General features: G+C 52.8%; 9 protein-coding genes across 9 annotated transcripts; 5 read left to right on the top strand and 4 right to left on the bottom strand.

Annotated features, from left to right (window-relative positions):
- Positions 1-1360: 1360 nt before the first annotated feature.
- Positions 1361-2080, top strand: W97_05800 (uncharacterized protein; the record flags this gene model as incomplete). The annotated part of the gene is made up of 1 exon (XM_007783682.1): positions 1361-2080. One exon carries the CDS (start codon positions 1361-1363, stop codon positions 2078-2080), a length of 720 nt encoding a protein of 239 aa, XP_007781872.1.
- A 414-nt stretch (positions 2081-2494) lies between these two features.
- Positions 2495-3286, top strand: W97_05799 (uncharacterized protein; the record flags this gene model as incomplete). Its single annotated transcript, XM_007783681.1, has 4 exons — positions 2495-2514; positions 2589-2609; positions 2663-2802; positions 2892-3286. The coding sequence occupies 4 exons, from the start codon at positions 2495-2497 to the stop codon at positions 3284-3286; spliced, it is 576 nt and encodes a 191-aa protein (XP_007781871.1).
- Positions 3287-3692: 406 nt separating this feature from the next.
- W97_05798 (uncharacterized protein) lies at positions 3693-5011 on the top strand (the record flags this gene model as incomplete). Its single annotated transcript, XM_007783680.1, has 3 exons — positions 3693-3782; positions 3842-4499; positions 4581-5011. 3 exons carry the CDS (start codon positions 3693-3695, stop codon positions 5009-5011), a joined length of 1179 nt encoding a protein of 392 aa, XP_007781870.1.
- Positions 5012-5976: 965 nt separating this feature from the next.
- Positions 5977-6858, bottom strand: W97_05797 (uncharacterized protein; the record flags this gene model as incomplete). The annotated part of the gene is made up of 2 exons (XM_007783679.1): positions 5977-6477; positions 6529-6858. 2 exons carry the CDS (start codon positions 6856-6858, stop codon positions 5977-5979), a joined length of 831 nt encoding a protein of 276 aa, XP_007781869.1.
- A 168-nt stretch (positions 6859-7026) lies between these two features.
- On the top strand, positions 7027-7911 carry W97_05796 (1-(5-phosphoribosyl)-5-[(5-phosphoribosylamino)methylideneamino] imidazole-4-carboxamide isomerase; the record flags this gene model as incomplete). Its single annotated transcript, XM_007783678.1, has 3 exons — positions 7027-7326; positions 7385-7571; positions 7625-7911. 3 exons carry the CDS (start codon positions 7027-7029, stop codon positions 7909-7911), a joined length of 774 nt encoding a protein of 257 aa, XP_007781868.1.
- Positions 7912-9461: 1550 nt separating this feature from the next.
- W97_05795 (uncharacterized protein) lies at positions 9462-10152 on the bottom strand (the record flags this gene model as incomplete). Its single annotated transcript, XM_007783677.1, has 2 exons — positions 9462-9976; positions 10050-10152. 2 exons carry the CDS (start codon positions 10150-10152, stop codon positions 9462-9464), a joined length of 618 nt encoding a protein of 205 aa, XP_007781867.1.
- Positions 10153-10956: 804 nt separating this feature from the next.
- On the bottom strand, positions 10957-11316 carry W97_05794 (uncharacterized protein; the record flags this gene model as incomplete). Its single annotated transcript, XM_007783676.1, has 1 exon — positions 10957-11316. The coding sequence occupies one exon, from the start codon at positions 11314-11316 to the stop codon at positions 10957-10959; it is 360 nt and encodes a 119-aa protein (XP_007781866.1).
- Positions 11317-12481: 1165 nt separating this feature from the next.
- W97_05793 (uncharacterized protein) lies at positions 12482-15481 on the bottom strand (the record flags this gene model as incomplete). Its single annotated transcript, XM_007783675.1, has 10 exons — positions 12482-12687; positions 12748-13529; positions 13579-13771; positions 13818-13939; positions 13990-14150; positions 14231-14404; positions 14464-14743; positions 14793-14821; positions 14909-15225; positions 15388-15481. 10 exons carry the CDS (start codon positions 15479-15481, stop codon positions 12482-12484), a joined length of 2358 nt encoding a protein of 785 aa, XP_007781865.1.
- A 653-nt stretch (positions 15482-16134) lies between these two features.
- On the top strand, positions 16135-18263 carry W97_05792 (uncharacterized protein; the record flags this gene model as incomplete). The annotated part of the gene is made up of 4 exons (XM_007783674.1): positions 16135-16297; positions 16425-16624; positions 16683-17243; positions 17304-18263. The coding sequence occupies 4 exons, from the start codon at positions 16135-16137 to the stop codon at positions 18261-18263; spliced, it is 1884 nt and encodes a 627-aa protein (XP_007781864.1).
- Positions 18264-18307: the final 44 nt, after the last annotated feature.

The following is an 18307-nucleotide window of genomic DNA, read 5'->3' as shown; positions in this document are numbered from 1 at the left end:
ACCGACAATGTGTGGGTATGGGGATCAGTCGTGATCTGATGACCACAACAGATGGTTGCTAGGGCACTCGCTGATGAGATTACGATTGATTGCAAGATTACGAAGCATCGTGAACGATACGATTCGGATGAGATTGTTGATGCAGAGACCGCAGGATCTGATAGCATGTGAATGGCGGCACATGAGAATTCTGTTTGCCAAAGTTCTGAGAACTGGAGGGAAGAGACCGAGCGACGAGCGTGAGAATACCAAAAAGATTTCTGTCTGCAGTGGAGAACCCGTCTTAGTAAAGGCTCCGGAAGCCGGCCTAACGCAAAACCAGAGATTGCACGCAGTACAGAGCAGATATCGCTTCTCAATCCACTTACCCAATATCGAGACCAAGCCACGTTTGGTCCATAGCATAGCGCCCTCAAATCATCGGCCAGTCTGGAGTCTAAGAAAATGAACCAAGATAGCATTCCTTCAGGAGCAGGCTCCCTCGTAATGTTGGACCGTTGGAAGTCTGTGATGCCTTCTCCTGAAGCTCCGCAAGCACGTCGGAAAACAGTTTCTGCTGACATGAGCAAGCGGCTGGAAGCTGATCAAGAGACATTTGACGACGGAACCAGTCACCTTCCATAGAACCATCCCTCTCCCACTAGTGTCTGTCTTCAGACGCGTTGGGTTCGAACGACCGCACTGGAATAGCCGTTGAGGACCGGTAAGAGCAACCACTTCACTTCACTTCGCGTTCACCTAAGACGGTCTTGGCAGCATCAGTTCCGTTCTGTCACAACCCTTCTTCACCTGATACTCATCGGGCCGGACGACTACTTCTGGTTCCCCCGGCTTCTCCCTCGTTACTCAACGCAACTACCAAAACAAATCCTCAACCCACTCGTCAGCGGTCAGCATCATCCGGCCTCTTAAATGTCCACATTCCTCGCGCGCCTCGCAGGAACTCTCAAATCAACATCCGTTCGGAGAAGTCAGGTCCTACATCGCAATAACCAACAGGAGCTGTCAAGGCGAAGACGGCGTCGAGGAATCAAGGCCAGCCACGTCGCGGCCACGAACACCCATGAACATCAAGATCGTAGCATCCAAGACGGCGTCATCGCTACAACACTGGCCTGAGCACAACGAAGGCGAGACGCTAGACCACACGGCTTCAGCGAGTCGTGCCGCGGATGGGCAAAAACGTTTGCACAGAAATTGTACAGGATACTACAAAAAACAGAACAGCAATGCGCACAGACCAGAAACAGCCAAGCGCGGTCGCCTTCCAAGTTTTCTACCTCCATCAAGATCGCAACGTGAATGTAGGACGTGTGGGTGGCCTCATAAAGCTGGCGCATGGTGTGTGACCAAGGAAAACATGCGAGAAGAGTACGCGAAATGGCAGCGGCGACGACTGAGGCAGGGCCCCACAACTCTGGAGGCAGACAAGCAAGGCGCAGAGCCGAAGACAGAGCAACCAAGACTGTCGTGGGAGGCGAAGAAAACAGACGAAACGCAAACTTTGGTGCGGGAGATTGAGAAGGAAGCAGCGACGCGGCCTCCGGAGATCAAAAAGGAACCGGCAGAAGAGAAGCAGCCCCGTCGGTTACCCAGCGACGCGCTCAGAAAGGAAAAATTGAGATCGCTAGCCGTAGCACGCAGTGTAGTCAGCCGAGCTCAACGGCTCGCAGGGACTGAGATCGAGATGAAGAGAGTCAAGGAGGAGGCCGAGAGGAAGAAGGCCAGAGAGGAGGCTCGACCATTCCATGTGCAACGGGGACCGACAAAGAGTTCACGCAGACGAGCGAGAGAAGGAGCGGAGGCGAAGGCAGGCGAAGAAAGGCCACAGGCAGCTGAGGTGCTAGAGGAGGTGCCAAAGCAGCGGTACAACTGGGCTCAACACAGACACAGGTGGGAGCGGAACAAGAGAAAGCCGGTCAAAGCGAAGAAAGTCGATGGAAAGAGCAAGCCAGCTGGCATGCGGCAGCAGCGGCGACTCCCTTCGCTGAACGAAGGTCTGATTCGGAGTGTTAGGGCCCTCACCATTCAAGCCAAGAACCCTTCTCTGAAGAGTGTAAATTGGGGCACAGGCGACTAGTGTGCAGTAGTTCGGTGTTGTCTAAGAGTGCTAGATGTTGAGAAGCGTGCATCGTGCGGCATTCGGGGGGAGACACAGGCATCTGATTTGAGCCGATGATGTATGCTTGTTCGGACCACACGCGCTGCTAGCTACATGGATGTGTGATACTAAATGCGTTGTGACCGAAGTAGCAAGTTGGAGGACATCAAATCGGAAGAATGGGTTGAGACATGGAAACGTTCTCCAGAAGCGAGTCAGATCTGTCCTCTTCGCTTTTCCGCTTTGACGTCGCCAGACTCTCCGAAGATTGCCCCCCAATCCGCATCACAAAAGCCGCCTGCCCCCAACTTGTGCCTACGCTTCGACTGTCACCTCCAGAACCGTCGCACTTCCCACCAACGCCTCCGCAAAACTCGCACATCTCTACCCACCATGGCGCTCAATCCGCAGATGTATGTTCCAGGATGCGCCTTCACTGCAGCGCGCACCGCTTCAATATTCATTGGGTACTGACTTCTGTGTGCAGAACCAACCTGGCCATCATCCTGTTCGTAGATGCTCGAGCGCCCGGACTGAAGTCCATAACTCATCCTTTGCTAGGTTCATGATGCAGGCCTCGAAGAAGATCCCGTTTGACGATCCGAACGTACTAAACGGCATCCGCGCCCTCTACGTCTTGTCGAACTTGATTATTGCGGGCATATATGTCTATATCATGCAGCAGATCAACAAGAAGAAAGGTGTGTCCCGTCCTCCAGCCCGGCGGTATGATCCTGCACGGACCGGCGCAGCGGAGGCCTACCGACTTCTCTCAACTAACAACCGCCAGATATGACCGTCCTCAAATACGTCGAGCCAGCCCCCATGGGCTCCGCCGAAGAGCCCAAGTCCGTCATCACCACCGTCCACGCCTACGACATGCAACAGTGCCGCGCCCTCTTCAAGTCGCAGCTCATGGGCGTCGGCATGATGGCCGTCATGCACCTCTATTTCAAGTACACGAACCCGCTTATCATCCAGTCCATCATCCCGCTCAAGGGCGCCTTCGAGGGCAATCTGGCCAAGATACATCTGTTGGGCAAGCCGGCTTTGGGCGATTTGAAGAGGCCGTGGAAGGCTGCCGGTGGCTTCTTGAGTGGGCTGCAGGGCGGTGAGATCAAGACGGACAAGAAGAGCATCGAGACTGCTGAAAGGGCTGGCCGTGGTGGCGCGAAGGAGGAATAAAGTACCTAAGCCTGGATATAGGTATGGGCTTTTGGGTAAAAGTTTGTCGAGGAGGGAAACTCTTCGCTATGGATCCAATTTCACAGGCTTTGCACCCTAGGGATGAGCGAGGATGGGAAAGCACATTTAGCGCGAAGTCCTCTCTCAAAATGTGTAGATTAATGATAGAGGCTCTTTTCCGAGTTGATTGCGGCTCCATGCCACTGTGCCTATCTGAAAGCCCTATGCATTGACCATCTGCGGGAACAAGAGCCGCCTGCATCATCGCCTTCCAAAGCCGCGAGCTCCCGTCGAAGTCAGAACGGGGCGGAATAATCTTAATCGCCATACAAAAGCACGATCTTTTCAGAGTGTTCGTGGATTTTCGAACCACGATCTCTCCACTATCACACTCTCTTGAAACGGTATGGCGGAACGGCCTTCAACGCCACCACGGCCATCAGGCGCAGGCAACCTCCCGGCGCCACCTCTAACTCCAGAGCAAGTCCGGCAGCTAGTAAGTTGTGTTGAAGTGTGCTGCTTCGATCGCATCTATACTCACTACCATCTTCGTAGGAGATCAATCGCCTCAAAGCAAAAGCTCTCCGCAACGAACACGACTCCACCCACCGCGCATCCGGCACTACCACTTCCACGACCCCGAGCGGCTTCAATGTCAGCCAGAAGCGCCCTCACAGCTCCCTATCCTCCTCCAACACCCCGTCCAGCCACCGCGATGCCCGCAACAATGCCTCGACGTCCCGTGCCGGCTCGGCTCTCCCAGGAGCAGGCCTCACCCAGCCCAAAGACAACGGCATCCAGCCGGCCAAGAAGTTCGAGAAGAACTCCTACATCGAGTATGACTTCTCTACCATGACCGACACGAAGGGCGGATTCCTATCCTCCATCGACGACCCACACAACCGCGCCCTCCATGCGCCATCGGCTGAAGAGCAGCAGAAGCCCGCACACATGACGCTCGCGGAGTGGGACAGGCATCAGCTGCTCAAGAAGCTGCGGCAGCAGAAGGCCGGGCCGTTTGAGCCGGGGATCAGCGTGCTGGCGCAGAAGGAGGCGGGGAAGAAGTGCAGGGAATGTGGGAGTTTGGAGATTGATTGGAAGTGGGAGGAGTGTTTTGGGACGTGTGTCTGTAATGCGTGTAAGGAGAAGTTCCCGGAGAAGTATAGTCTGCTCACGAAGACGGAGGCGAGGGATGATTACCTTTTGACGGATCGTGGGTGCCCCTGTTCGCAGATACCCAGCTGGCACACAGATGTGTACTCTGTTGAATGTATAGTGGCTGACTCTCCAATAGCCGAGCTCAAGGACACGGAGATACTACCCCATCTGCTCAAACCGAATCCACATAAGTCCACCTTCGCTAGCATGCACCTTTACCTCCGTTACCAAGTAGAAGAGTACGCTTTCTCGCCGCAGAAGTGGGGTTCTTCCGAAGCACTGGACGCAGAGTTTGAGCGACGCGTGGCGGAGAAGAACCGGAAGAAGGAAAAGAAATTTAGCACCAAGCTTGCGGAGCTCAAGAAGAGGACCAGAGTGGAGGCGTATAAAAGAAGCCTAAACAGTGGCGGAGGAGATGCTGGCGAAGTGAGATTCGGTGACAGGATCAAGCGCGCAGGAGACAAGCATGAGCATGAGTGGGGGCGAGCGGTGCTGGATCCGGAGACGGGGATGACGAGGAAGAGGTGTGAGGAGTGTGGTATGGAGGTTGAAGAGGTGGAATTCTGAGCATGAAGCAGCTGATTCCCCAGAGGCTGTGACACCAGGCATGAGGGCACTCAGTTCTTGTATCATGCTCGCACGGTTTATCTCCATGTGGCGATCAGAGAATAGTCCGAACCGGATTGTAGCACACAGGAGGGGCCAGGAAGACCGCCACTCAACATCCCCGCTCTAGCCGAAGACGAGACGCGTCCTCTGGCGGAGAATCGTCTCAGCCCAGCTCGACCGCTTGCTTTCAGAGCCAGCGGCAGTCGCTCAGACTCGGACCAGTGCGACTGGCACGGTGCGCGATGCACTCCTTCACAGGATTAAAGCTAAGGTGCGCTCCCTGGGATTCAACTTCGATGACTTCGGAGCAGCGGGAGACTTCATAGCAGAAAGAGACAGGAAGGGGCAGGATTATGTTAGACGATTATCTGCTACTAAGTCCAATGTTTCAGTCAATCTGATACAGTCTTTACGTAGATGTAATTTGGAAGCAGACATGTTCCGGACCATCATTAGAAGGCCTGAGACGCTCCAAAGCTTGACATCACTTGTATCGGTCGGCGCCTACCCCGTAACACTTGACACTGAACTCATCACTGCCGGCGGATGATCACTGCCACTATCATCGCGAGAGGGTAACCTCTATCACATCTAGAAACGGTAAACACATTGCTTGACCTCTTCGAACTTGTTGGATCGGGCGTCTAACAGACCCTGACACATGCCACCTTCTACACTCCACATACGCTGTATCACAGCCCAACCACAGAGGTGGAGTCCTTGAGCTCATCGCAGAGTCTCTCCAGCAGTCCGCTCGCGCTCTCTTTGGGGTTTTCCTGCAACTGGCCTCTGCAGAACCCCAACTCAACTGTCCTTGTTTAACAGGCGGCGCTGTGTGGAGCCATGCGGCACCATGGACGTTGCGCGTTTTGACTTTCCAACTTCCGCTTGCATGATTATCCACCAGAAACCCAAGCACTGTCTCATCGTCGCCTCCCCTTCATGCTCTTCTTCGGCCCCTCTATGCTGGCAACGTCTCTCTTACTCAGCTTCAACATCCCACCGCGAAACTTGCCCACTCCTGGTGTACCCACGCCCCGCTCCCTTCTCCCTCCAGCCATCTTCTGCACCTTCACAGCCCTCTCAAGAATGATCCCATTCTCCTTCGCCTCTCTCCGTCTCTGTTCTTCCTTGGATGTTGCCTTCGCCGTTATACCTCTCCGGTGCGACATCGGCATCTTCTCTTGGACGTGGATCGAGCTCTTGGAGCCGAGTGACTGTAGGCGGATGTCGGTGGCCTTGTGGCGGTTTGAGCCGGAGGGAGTGTAGTCGGTGGTTGAGTCTAGGAGGTGCGATTCTTTGAGGAGACGCTGGAGCGCGAGGTCATTCTTGAGGTTGAGGGCTTCGCCGTCCGCTTCGGTGGGGGAGGTGGGGCGTTTAAATCTTGCGGTGGATGTTGGAGTCGAAGTTGGTGGTTTGGAGGACTGCAGTTTAAGTCAGATGGTTCTAGATAGTTGTGCAGGTGCGCGGTGCACCATGAAGGCTTTTTGCGCCTGTTTGTCGAGTAGGGACGCGGCATCAGCGGAAGTGGAGTGCTCGATGATCTCTACAGGAGCCTCCTCATCCTCCGAGATCCCATCCCACTCCGACTCCTCCTCCGTCGACTCTTCGGCGACGAGGTCTACAGGCTTCTCTTTGGGCTTTGCTAGGTCAGCGAGCGGTTTGAACCTGGCTTCGAAATGCCGTCGGAAGGTGGCTTGGAGATCCTCCTGGTCTGAGTCGTTTGGAGCATCTTGAGGAGCTGTCTCTATTTTTGAACCAGTCTCACGCCTCACGCGCTTCCGCTTTCCTAGAGTCACAGCCATTTGTGAGAGTGGTTGTCTCGAGAGGAATTGGTCGCAGAAAAGCCCAGGCCCAAGGCGGTGAGGGTTTCTGCCCCGCAGAATCACATGTCACCTCCGGTCTCATCGCGCTGCCCTGACATTAACGAGCATTTTGATATCAAAAGGGTGCTTCGACAATTGCACGCGATAATGACCATCTTCCGACCCTGCATAGACTTGCATGCGGGCTCAGTAAAGCAGATCGTTGGAGGCACACTGTCAGACACTCCGGATGCGCTGAAGACAAATCACGTGTCTACGCTCCCTGCTGGGCATTTTGCACAGCTGTACAAGGACAATGGGCTTACCGGAGCCCATGTTATTATGCTTGGACCTGGGAATGAGGATTCAGCGAGGGAAGCGGTAGCTACGTGGAAGAACGGGCTTCAGGTTGGTGGAGGTATCACTGAGAAGAACGCTGCACAGTGGATTGGATGGGGGGCGCAGAAGGTGGGCGGAACATTGTCTCGTGTTAAGAAATGTGTTAGCGTTGACAGGAGTACACTAGGTAATCATAACATCTTACCTCTTCCCGGATGGAAAATTCTCTTCCGAGCGGTTACAGGCCGTCCTCACGGCGCTCGGCAACGACAAGGAGAAGCTAGTCATCGACCTTAGCTGCCGAAGACGCGGTGAGACGTGGTATGTAGCCATGAACAAATGGCAGACCATTACCGGTATGGAACTCAATCAGGGTACGCCGGACCATCTTGAAAGTCTTCGTGTCTGCGACTTACGAATCGTATAGACTCGATATCCCTCCTTGAACCATACTGCTCCGAATTTCTCATCCATGCAGCCGACAACGAAGGATTGCAGCAGGGTATCGACCATGAGCTTGTGCAGAAGCTAGCCCAGTGGTGTACTATTCCAGTCACCTACGCAGGTGGCGGAAAGACCTTACAGGACCTGGACATAGTCAAAGAATTGAGCCAAGGCAAGGTCGACCTGACGATTGGAAGCGCACTCGACATATTCGGCGGAAGTGCTGTAAAGTTCGAGGACTGCGTAGCTTGGAACAGAACCCAGTCCTAACTGAGAACCCTGTTCGGTCAGTGTCACAGTAGTCGCAAAAGTGATACCATAGTTCGCTGTGTTACAGAATGAATAGCGTAAGTCCGTCAGGTACGGCTAACTGTTGCTCTTCGCAATGCACGGTTCAGAACATACTGATACAGGTGTAGAATGCCCACAAGGCACAGCTTATCGAATTGAATCGCGGGTACCCTAGCCTTCACTTGCCTTAACAATCGTTCATCTCGCGTTGGAACTACTAGTCAACCGTGTTGCACTTCAGAGCTATCTCTCAAATCTCCATCGTTCACTGCTTCTTTGCCTCGGAGTGAGGACCGCAGCACACGAGAAAACAGGGGAGTACCACGAAAAAGAAAAGAGGCAATACGACCGCCAGGACCACTTCCGCCACCGGATAGGTAGTCTCCAAGATGTGGACGATTTTCTCCTCATCCTGTTCGTCCGCTAGTGGGGCCTCGTCCGCGTCAATGCCTTCCGTAGGTCTGTAGCCAACATGTCCACGATAGACAGCAGCTTCTTTTACTGCGGCGATCACCGTCCAATCGCAGTAGCAGCCGCTTAGATGTGTCACTGTGAATCCGGCTTCAACGAGCTTATGGCGCACAATCTTCGGATAGCTGACGATCCAGTAACCGGTGTAGATGTACCAGGTAATATCGGGGGCTACCGGGTTGATGATATGGAGGTAATGAGCCTCCTCTCCATGACCGCAAGAACTACCGGAGAAGAATGCGGGATTTGCAGCGGCAAGAAAGAATATTCCAGCCCCTGCAAACGGTTCAGGGTTTCTACGAACTAAGACGTCCGTGGCATCTGCTGATTTCTGTTAACTGCGTGCGCTCCGGGCTGAGTGCTTGGTCAGAAAATTACTTACTTGATCCCTCACGGCTTGCGTCTGAGGTATTGCCGCTATGTGCGAGTACGTGGTGCGTGGTTGCTGGCAAAGCGTTTGCAAAAGGCAGGAGCATTGCTGCTGGGAGCAGTGTCCGGATTGCGTTGAGCACTCTCATGGTCGTATTTAGAGTGTTGAACGAGACTTCAATTTTATCAGCCTTCCGTTTGCTCCGGAGCCGATCATGGTAGAGCTTTCATGAAATACCTTATATACTGCTGCTGACGGTTGATCGCTTGAAGTTGTCAGAGTTTGAATGTTCGCAATTGCACATGGAGTCTTTTGCGCAGTCGTGGCTTATGTACCAGAGGATTGCGTGCTCGCTCCCCATCGCAAGAGATGAGTCGTTCCATGGGTCAACTGCTGCGCAGAATCATACTGTCTCTCTCTCCATCACAGTTCTATCTCACCTTTTACATGGACGATATCACATTGGCTGAAGCACCTCCGCCAAGGCAGAATCTCGGAACACCGGCAGAGGAGTAGCGGTATCAATAGCGTCAGGTGACAATGAGGATGGCATTCAGTATCCCGGTCAAGCATGGTAGCCTTAACTACTGAAGCGACGTGGAAGCGGGGAAGGGAGAGTCTTCTCAGAACGCTGCTAAGCCCATACGGGACGACAGCTATCGCCCGACTCCACACCATCTGGCGCACCCTAACCACAGCAGCAGCCGATAAGGCTTGGCGCTATTACAAACATGAAAAGAATCACCACCACTATCGTGACAATCTCTCCAACCGGATACGTCCTCTCTAGAACCTTCACGATCCTTGCTACGACCTCCTCGCTAACTATAGGAGCTGTTTTCGCATCCAAGCCATCCGAAGGGCGATACCCAACTGCGCCACGGTATACACCAATTCTTTCTACATCGGCGACCTTAGCCCATCCACAGTTCGAGCCGCGTGCTCTGGTCATGTTGAATCCGTCTTTAACCAGTTCATGCCGCAGTGCTGCTGTATAGCTGAGCCAATACGGCGTCCAGATGAACCAGGTGGTGTTCGGTGTTGACGGCTCGATGAAGTGGATGTATTCGCGGCCATTTTCATGACAGTAGGGCGCGTCATCTTCTTCATCGTTGGCCGCCGCGCGCATGCCTGCGGCTATTACGACGTAGCTGAGTTCTGCTGCGGCCCCAGGGTCTCTGCGCGCCAAAGCATCCTCCGAGCCTGTGGCTTTCTGTTAGCTGACTGACTGTGCTTTGTGATAGACGTGTAAGTTTAGGGGTTTTCGGACACGGACCCAGCGAGGAAGGTGTGCTCGATCCAGGTGATGGGAGAGCGCTGGCGTGAAGCAGGAGCAGTGCTGCAGGGAGCAGTGCTCGAAATACGGTAAGTACCCTCATGATGCTTCTTCAGGTCTACAGCAGCGCTGTACTGGTATCAGTTGTGATCGGTCTTCAGATCGTCTCAGCGAAGGGTAATCTAGAAGTACCTTGTTTTCTCTTAATCGCTTTCAACTAACTGACCTACTCCGAACCTTCTCCTTTCACGAATCTACGAAACCTTGGGCAGTCATGATTTTGTGTTGAACAAACTGCATGCTCACCGCGAAAAGCTGCTTTCCAGCAAAGATGGTTGATGGTCCATGGTTCAATGGGCGGAGGATAGTCATGCGGTTTCTCCGTCCGTCACAACCCGACTTCACGTTCTACGAAGACCGCACGACAGTGGCTCAGATGTCTTTCTCAAGCTCAATATCGGGAACTCGGCAGCGGAAGAGCGGTATACCCTCTCCTTTGGGCTGCACAACGTTAGGCAGCTATGAATACCGTGTCCAGTACGAGCAGCCGGGCCAGCAAGCATGGTAGCCTTACTGAAGTGGCGGTGGAGGAGCGCAGGATGTCCGCACATGACCACTTTGTATCTGGGCGAGTACCACTCTTTACAGCAGACACTCCACGGTTGAGGGGGAACGAAGTCGTGATTTGCCGAGCCCTCGAGTGGTGCACCTTAAAGTCTATATGTTAAGCCGCGGAGATGTATGTGCAACTTGGGCGCAAAAGTATTCATCTACGTCAAGAAAGTTCAAGCAATCGACAATGGTACGAATAAGAACAACTCAGAAATAAAATGCCTCTCTATCTCTAAGCAACCCTGTGATGCCTACGCGCCCGTACCTGACATTTCAAAACCCTAGCCTGATTACACTAAAAGCATCTCAGGCTGCTAACCATATTATCGAAACCATGAAAATTCGCCCAGCCAGGGTGCTTGACATTCACCTTGCGCCCCCGGCAGTTAGGGTTCTCAAACAGCTCGCAATTCCGCATCGTCCAGATGCTGCTCATCGAGTTGTCGATCTTGCCCATGATATTGTTGCACTCGCCGGAGATGAACGTCTGTTCCTGGCAGTAGCCCTTTAGCATTGGCTCAGTGCACATTTTGACGGGGATCTTCTTGCTGACACCCTTTTTGGGGGGAAGTGCGCATTCTGGACAGGGAGGGGCAGGCGCGGCGCTGGCGGCGACGGCCAGGACGGCTGCGAAGAGGATGATATTGAGCTGCATGATGTGTGTGTTCTATTCGAAAACGATTGAAAAGAGTGTGGGGTGTTGTTAAAGGGCACGGTAGGCAGCCAGCGTGGTATCCAGATATACTGCAAACAATGATGAGGCGAATCTTTGGGACAAAGCCACAAGGACAAGTTTGTATACAGAAAGAAGCGCAACTCATCTAAGATTGTTGATATTGTTCTTCCGCCTACTATTCTTCTCTTGAACAAAGACATCGATTACCGCCATCCATGTAACATTGCAACACTGACTATGGCTGCCCGTTGCACCATGGCAATTGCGAGATGCAGCCTGGAAGCTCTACCTACCGCATTGCTAGCCGAATGTGAATGTCTCAATTGCGATTTGTATTGCCTTGGGAAGCGGACGCGTGCGAGAGTGTTGCATTAGATAGCGCAGAAGAGATGACCACTTCAACACGCTTCAGACCATGCAATATACTCTGTTGATTCTCTTCTACGATACAATGATGACAAAGAATCCGATCAATCTAGCCGCACCTTGAGAAACGATTCAAACCCTGCTCGCATAAGCAATAATACAGACATGGAGACAGAAGCATTCCGTGGTGTTGAAGATGACTGGAAGTGGGGAAGACATAGTGAACTGTACTGCACAACCAGAGAATGCCAATGAAGGCTGTTGAGCTAGATGAGGCCATGAGACCCGAGTTGTAGGCGGGACCTATATCTCAGCGTAGAGCCAGCGCCACGTACGCACCCTCTACCGAGATGCATCGGGTGTTAACTAGAAGCACAATCGAGGCGGTAGAAGGCGGACTGGTACGCCGAGTCGAGAAACGCTGTGGCGGTGGTGCTGTCCCGCTTGCTCGATGCTAACAACGGTTCATAGCGTCGCCAGAGACTGACCACGTAAGATGGACTAACATCCGGCGGCAGAGCTTGTCCGCTTCATCAACGAGGACCAAATGCTGGATGGTAGGTTCAACTATTCGAACCTCTCTAGGAGAAGGACGTGATCAAGAATGCGTAGAAAAAGACTTGAGGCGCCTTTCCGAGAGTTTAGTAGTGGTCTATTCGAAGGCTGACTGACAGGGGGCGGAGACGGGAAGTGAGAACAACTTGTTCGTGCAAATTCCGGCTCCCCCAGAGCACCAAGGTTGGGCGGAATCACCCCGGTACACAGAAGCGTGCGTCACTCAGCCGCCAGCGTGGTCTAGCATTTGGCCAATCACGATGCTCTGGCGACTGTTTTCCTGGCGAGCGCTGTGGTAGTCTTCTAGCCGGTGCTTGCCGATCTGCCGAACTTGTCCAAAAAGGCCTTGGTGGCTAAGTACGCAGTCTTTCTCTTTAGCCTGCACTTTGGGGTTGCAGCTACACATTTTGCCGCCGAATGTTTCACGCTCTAAGGGATGCGTCAGCAAGGGTTGCGAGGGAGTGATACTAGGGAACCTCTGAAACTCACCCTTCGGATTTTGGAACCTGAGGCTGATACGCTTCAGATTCTTGCACTCGAACTCGGGTAGTTCTCTGCGCTGAGATCTGCCAATAGCAGCCACGTTCCAGCCAGCAGAGTCGTGCCCTGATTCATACCGCTGGGCGAGTAGGGCGCCGGACCGGCGTTCGATGGCGGCGATGTGGCAGTCGTTTCGACCTTTGCGGCAATCGCAGCGCTCCCAGTTGATGTGTGTCATATCGTCTATCTGTATAGTCAAGAAAGATAATCTGTTTCTTCCGTCCTGGCTTTTGAGATACATGATGAGTATCGGCTTGAGTGGTTTCTCATGAACCAGCCCTGTCCCCGGACCTGTGCTGATTGAGGAGACGCTCGCTCTGCTGCTACGACTAACTTGACTGTTTATTGAACGGGCTGTCGCGGTGAGTGGACTTCCGCCTCCAGGGACGTTGAGTAAAGCTGACGCTGGACTTGCCGGAGAAGCAGGGAATGACACGTTGCTTGCATTAGGTTCGCTGGCACTTGGAGGAGTGTAAAGATACAGTCGATTCGTGGCATCGACGCTGGCCGACAAGCCAGACGTCTGTAAGGAAAGCCCGTTGACAGCGCCTAAACTGGTAGAGCGTAACTTGTTCGGTACCGCACTGTGCCTAGATGACGCCGATAACGTGTCTACCATTGATGCTGACTGTATACGGCCTTGCACGTCCTTTGGCAGCCAAAGCTGGAGCCGGCCATCTTCCACCTGAGATATTGATCCCGAGAAGACTGACGTGACCTGCACATTAGGCCTGGACGATAATCAGCACACAATGCGCAGCTTGGCTTAGGCGTACTCACTGGTCGTAGTACTCGTAAGCTTTGTAGCCCGTGATGACGTGCTGTAACTTGAGTATGTGCTTTGTATCTCGGAAGGTTAGGGTAGTGATGGTGGTATCCGTCTGCAACGTAACAGTGAGCGCGTCCTGCGATCCAGGGATAGCATATAGAGGGATGAGCTGCACGGAGTTGAGACTGAAGTAGCTTTTACGAGCTACGAGCATTAGTAAGTCAGCGAAGTAGAGATGAGTGTAACACACCATCGTCGCGTGGTATCCTCGCGATGCGGTCCTCAGCTGTCTCAATCATCTGGTAGCGGTTCGTATCGGCACGCAGAAGCCTCAGCTTGCCTATGGTCTGGTGTGATGGGGGTTGGAATGGACTAGACACACAGTCAGCAAATGTCTCAAGCATGACATGAGAACCACATACATGTTGAGTACTTCCTCCAGCATGACAGTTTCGTGACTCGGAGGTAAGATGCTGGGCACTTCATCTTGAAACCAGATACAGAAGTCGTCCGCAGTAAGATCTTGCAAGGCAGGCTGTATAAGTTCTTCGCGCGTGAATCGCTGGCACTCCTTTGATAAGTCCTATATCAACATCTCAGTACAGCTCAGAACTACAAGGTATACTGCTGGGCGCCAAAGCCTCTACATAGGAAATATCGTACCTCGCCCAGCTGTTTGATGTATCCGGGCCAGTGTGAGCATGTGTTGATGTTGGTGAACTCGCTGCTCCTCCGCAGCTCTTGCATCAACCATACGCATTTGAGCAAGTTGAGGTACTGTAACGGTGAAGGCGCCTTATCCCGCACGTAACGGCCAGGCTTAAATTCAAGAGTACTCTGCACAATTCAGTATAATGGCACATAGATACGGCTTGCCCGTAGCAAGCTAGACCTACTCTCTTGAACAAGCGGAGAAGTGCGTCTGCTCCATCTTGTAGCGGTATATTCCCAGAAGTACTGAAGTCCGGATGACCAACGCTGGCATTCTCTCGGAATTTTGCAGTGATGGCAGGTGGTACGTCTAGCATGCTAGTTTCTTGGGATTCTTGCTGAGCGATTGCTGCGTCAACATTCGGGACGAGGATACCACGTAATTCCCGACGCAGCGCGCCGATCTGTTCCGTAAGATCATGGTGTACATCTGCAAGGTCGTCTCGTATAGCGGACAGCAGCTTTCTGTGAGGAACGTCAGCATACCGCTGAAACAAAAGCAGAAATTACGGACATCTCGAGCGGTTTCAGCAGGATAGAGATCTGCTCAGTTCCGTTAGCGGAATTGCCAAGACGGTAGCAAGCAAGCGAACCAAGCTTGTCGAAGGGAAAAGGGAGAACATGGCTGACCTTGGAGTTATGGAAGCTAATCCGCTCACGAAGCCGATTCACTCTAGGCATTACATTGATGTTCCATTCAATGTTCACCAAAGCATTCCTGCCGTGGCTGAATTGCTTGTTTTCATGCAGCACCTGTCTCGTATCATGCAAAGTCCTTTCGTAGTCGCCAATGATCTCTTTGATTGAGGATAAATCCCAGTTGATTGCATCCCGCCGCCGCTCGTTGCGCGAGGTCTGCTGCGAAGCATTTTGGACGACCTCGAGAATCGCGTCAAGGTTACTTCCGAGATTTCGCACATCGTTGCCGAAGTCGTTGTATTGAGTGCCTGCGTTGAGCGAAGTCAGACATTGGAACTGTTCGGCGCAACATGTCACATGACGAGCGGTGGTTGTGGATAGAGGGGAGTGATCTTCGCGAGGCGAGCCGCTGCGAACATGATTTGACAATCACCATGTGCGCAAAACAACCTGGAATCAAACAGACTTACTTGCTTGGAGGTCTTGATTCCAGCCCAAGTTATAAAGCTCCCAGGCCAACTTACTTCCTCGCAATATGTCCCCGACAGAAACAAAGTTCGCCATCCTAGGATTTCAGATGGGAGCCGAGCGCCAAGCGGAGTGTTGGGAGTGTCGAGCATGAGGACTGGCTCAAGCCAGCTATTCATACGAAAGCTTCGGTGCGTTGAACCGATGCTACCTTAGCATCTTCCGGATTAACAATAGAAAGCTTGAGTGGCGCAATACCGCGCTGACCCGGACATTGTTAGATCTGCCTCACTGTCCTGGTGCCTGCAGAGACGGGATCCATGAAGAGGCATCGAGAGCGCCGCCCAAAAGGGGCCACCGTGGGCTGAGCCACATGCATCAATACATTGACTGGGCGCTCAATAGCGCAAGATTGATTCAATCATGTTCCAGTGGCTTGTAAAAACATCCGATGAGCGCCAATAATAGCGGAGCTAAGAATAAGGCAACGGGGCAACAAGGCGGAGGAAAAAGCAGTGGTGATATGGCTTGCGCTCAATTCGGAAACTGCGCTCTCAGCTTCGAGCCCCGAGGTAGGCGACATTGCTTGGCCTTCTTGCAGCCTTGTACGAAGCCTTGCAGGGTTGGCTTTACACAGCCATGATGCTCAGGTAGCATATACTGGCGCTGCTCTCGAAGGTGGGTCTCAGCGAGCTTTTCCAAAGTGCGAGTACTCGTAACACGACCGTAGCAACTTTGCCAAAACCACAATGGACCGAAGATCTTCGCACGATTCCGACAGTGAGCATGATGTCAACGAGATCTTGAATCGCGAACCTAATGATCCGAATACCATAATCACGTTTGCGCCGGAGCAGCGCTTTCGCCTAGGGTATCTGTCGGTGATGGGTCTTGTAGTGAACAGAATGATAGGTACGTTGGCAATTGATGCTTTAGTCAAAATCATTTCCCAATAAGAAGGAGCGTTTACTTGGACTGTGTCTTTCATTTGCACCGCTGCCATTGTCCTACGCCATCGTAAGCTGACCGTATATCAAAGGCTCCGGCATTTTCAATATTCCAAGTACTGCCATGCAAGGCACCCGTAGCGTCGGTATCACACTACTCTTCTGGCTTTGCGGTGTCATCTACACACTCGCTGGAACCCACCTGTTTATCGAGTATGGCCTCACCACACCCCGTCACAAGATTGACGGCGTAGAGCAAGGCGTACCACGCAGTGGCGGCACATTGAACTACGTAAGTCGTGTTAAAACTCCGCTGAGCCTTTAACATTGCCCTTACTCACAGCGCACAGCTTCAATATGTATTTATGCGACCGGCATACCGGAAGCGAACGGTCATGTTCTCGACCTGTGTCTTCGGAGTTGCGTATATCATCCTCGGCAACATGGCAGGCAACTGTATGAACCTCGCCGTGCGCGTTTTCGAGGCAGCTGGCGTAAGCCCAGAGAATGCGCCCGTACGCGGTGTCGCAATTGCCGCAGCGACACTTTCGTGCTTCGTGCACGCCGTATCGCGACGAGGGGGAATATGGTTGAGCAATATCTTCGCCGTAATCAAAGTTATAATCTTGCTGTTCATCATCGTTACCGGCGTCATGGCCTATGCCGGTTTCTTCGACTCCGAGAGCTTCGCGTCCGAGAATCTGGCACCAAAGAACGCGTTCTCCGGAGCTGCAGATGATTCTTACGGGTATGCGCAAGCCTTCCTGGGCATCATCTTCGCATTCAACGGGTTCGAACAGCCCAACTACGTCCTTGGAGAGATAGGTCGACCACGCAAGAAGTTCCCTTGGGCGACTATAATGGCTGTGAGCCTAGTGTGCATACTGTATGTTGCCGTCAATATTGTCTACGTATGTTATCCCTTGGTTGAATGCCTCTTTAAATATTGGACTAGACTAAGTTACTTGCAGATGATCGCAGTTCCGGAAGAAGACCAGATCCTAGCCGGAGGTAATGTGGCGTTGCAGTTTTTTGAGAGGACGTTCGGCAACCTGTCACCAGACGACAATCGCGCGCAGCGTATCCTCTCTGCTTTCCTGGCAATATCATCCTTTGGCAACATCATCGTCATGACCTTCACCGCAGCCCGCGTGAAGCAGGAGATAGCAAAAGAAGGTATCCTGCCGTGGCCCAAGTTCTTCGGCCAGAACCGCGACATCTCTTTCGGCCGGTTCCTTAAGTGGGCTCGCAAAACGCCCCTGATCAATCGGCCTTTCCATGGCATTCTGCAGCTACGTTTCCTCGATCCTAGCGAACACTCACAAGAGACACCAGTTGGCGCCTTGTTTCTCCACTGGGTATTTTGCATCGTCCTCATCATTGCCACATGGGGCCAATATCCGAACGACGCCTATGGAGTGCTCATCAGCATGTTCACATACGCCCACACGGTTTTCGGTCTCATGCTATCGGTTGGAATGCTGTATTTGCGCTTCGCTTCCAGCTGTGACTGGCGCAACAAAGCGAGCGGCTTCGTGCCCTTCTTCAGCATCCTGGCGGCTTTCCTCTTCGGCCTGGGTAACCTGTTCCCAATGGTTGCGCTCTGGGTACCGCCGTTCGGAGAGTTTGCGCGGACGACCATCAAGCCAATCTCATGGTTTATCACGCCCATCGTGTCATGGTGTGTGCTAGCCGTGGGCGCCTTGTGGTGGCTTGGCTTTCTGGCGGTCGCCAAGCGCATCGAGAGCAAGAAAGGCAACATTTTCACGGTGGAGAAGCGGCCGGAGTTCGACAGAGATCCTCCAGATAGCGGAGATTTTGTGCAGGTTCATGAGACAGTCTATCTTGCGTGGGTCGCAAAGGAAAGCATGGAAGATAGGGAACTCCTCGAGATGGAGCACGCTACACCTGACTATGCGAGAACAGCGTAGCCATAGATAGGACTCATAGATATGAAAACTTCACACAGTTCATA

Source organism: Coniosporium apollinis (genome assembly GCF_000281105.1).
Source record: "Coniosporium apollinis CBS 100218 chromosome Unknown supercont1.28, whole genome shotgun sequence".
Classification (NCBI taxonomy): Eukaryota; Fungi; Ascomycota; class Dothideomycetes; genus Coniosporium; species Coniosporium apollinis.
This window is presented reverse-complemented; position numbering and strand designations above follow the sequence as displayed.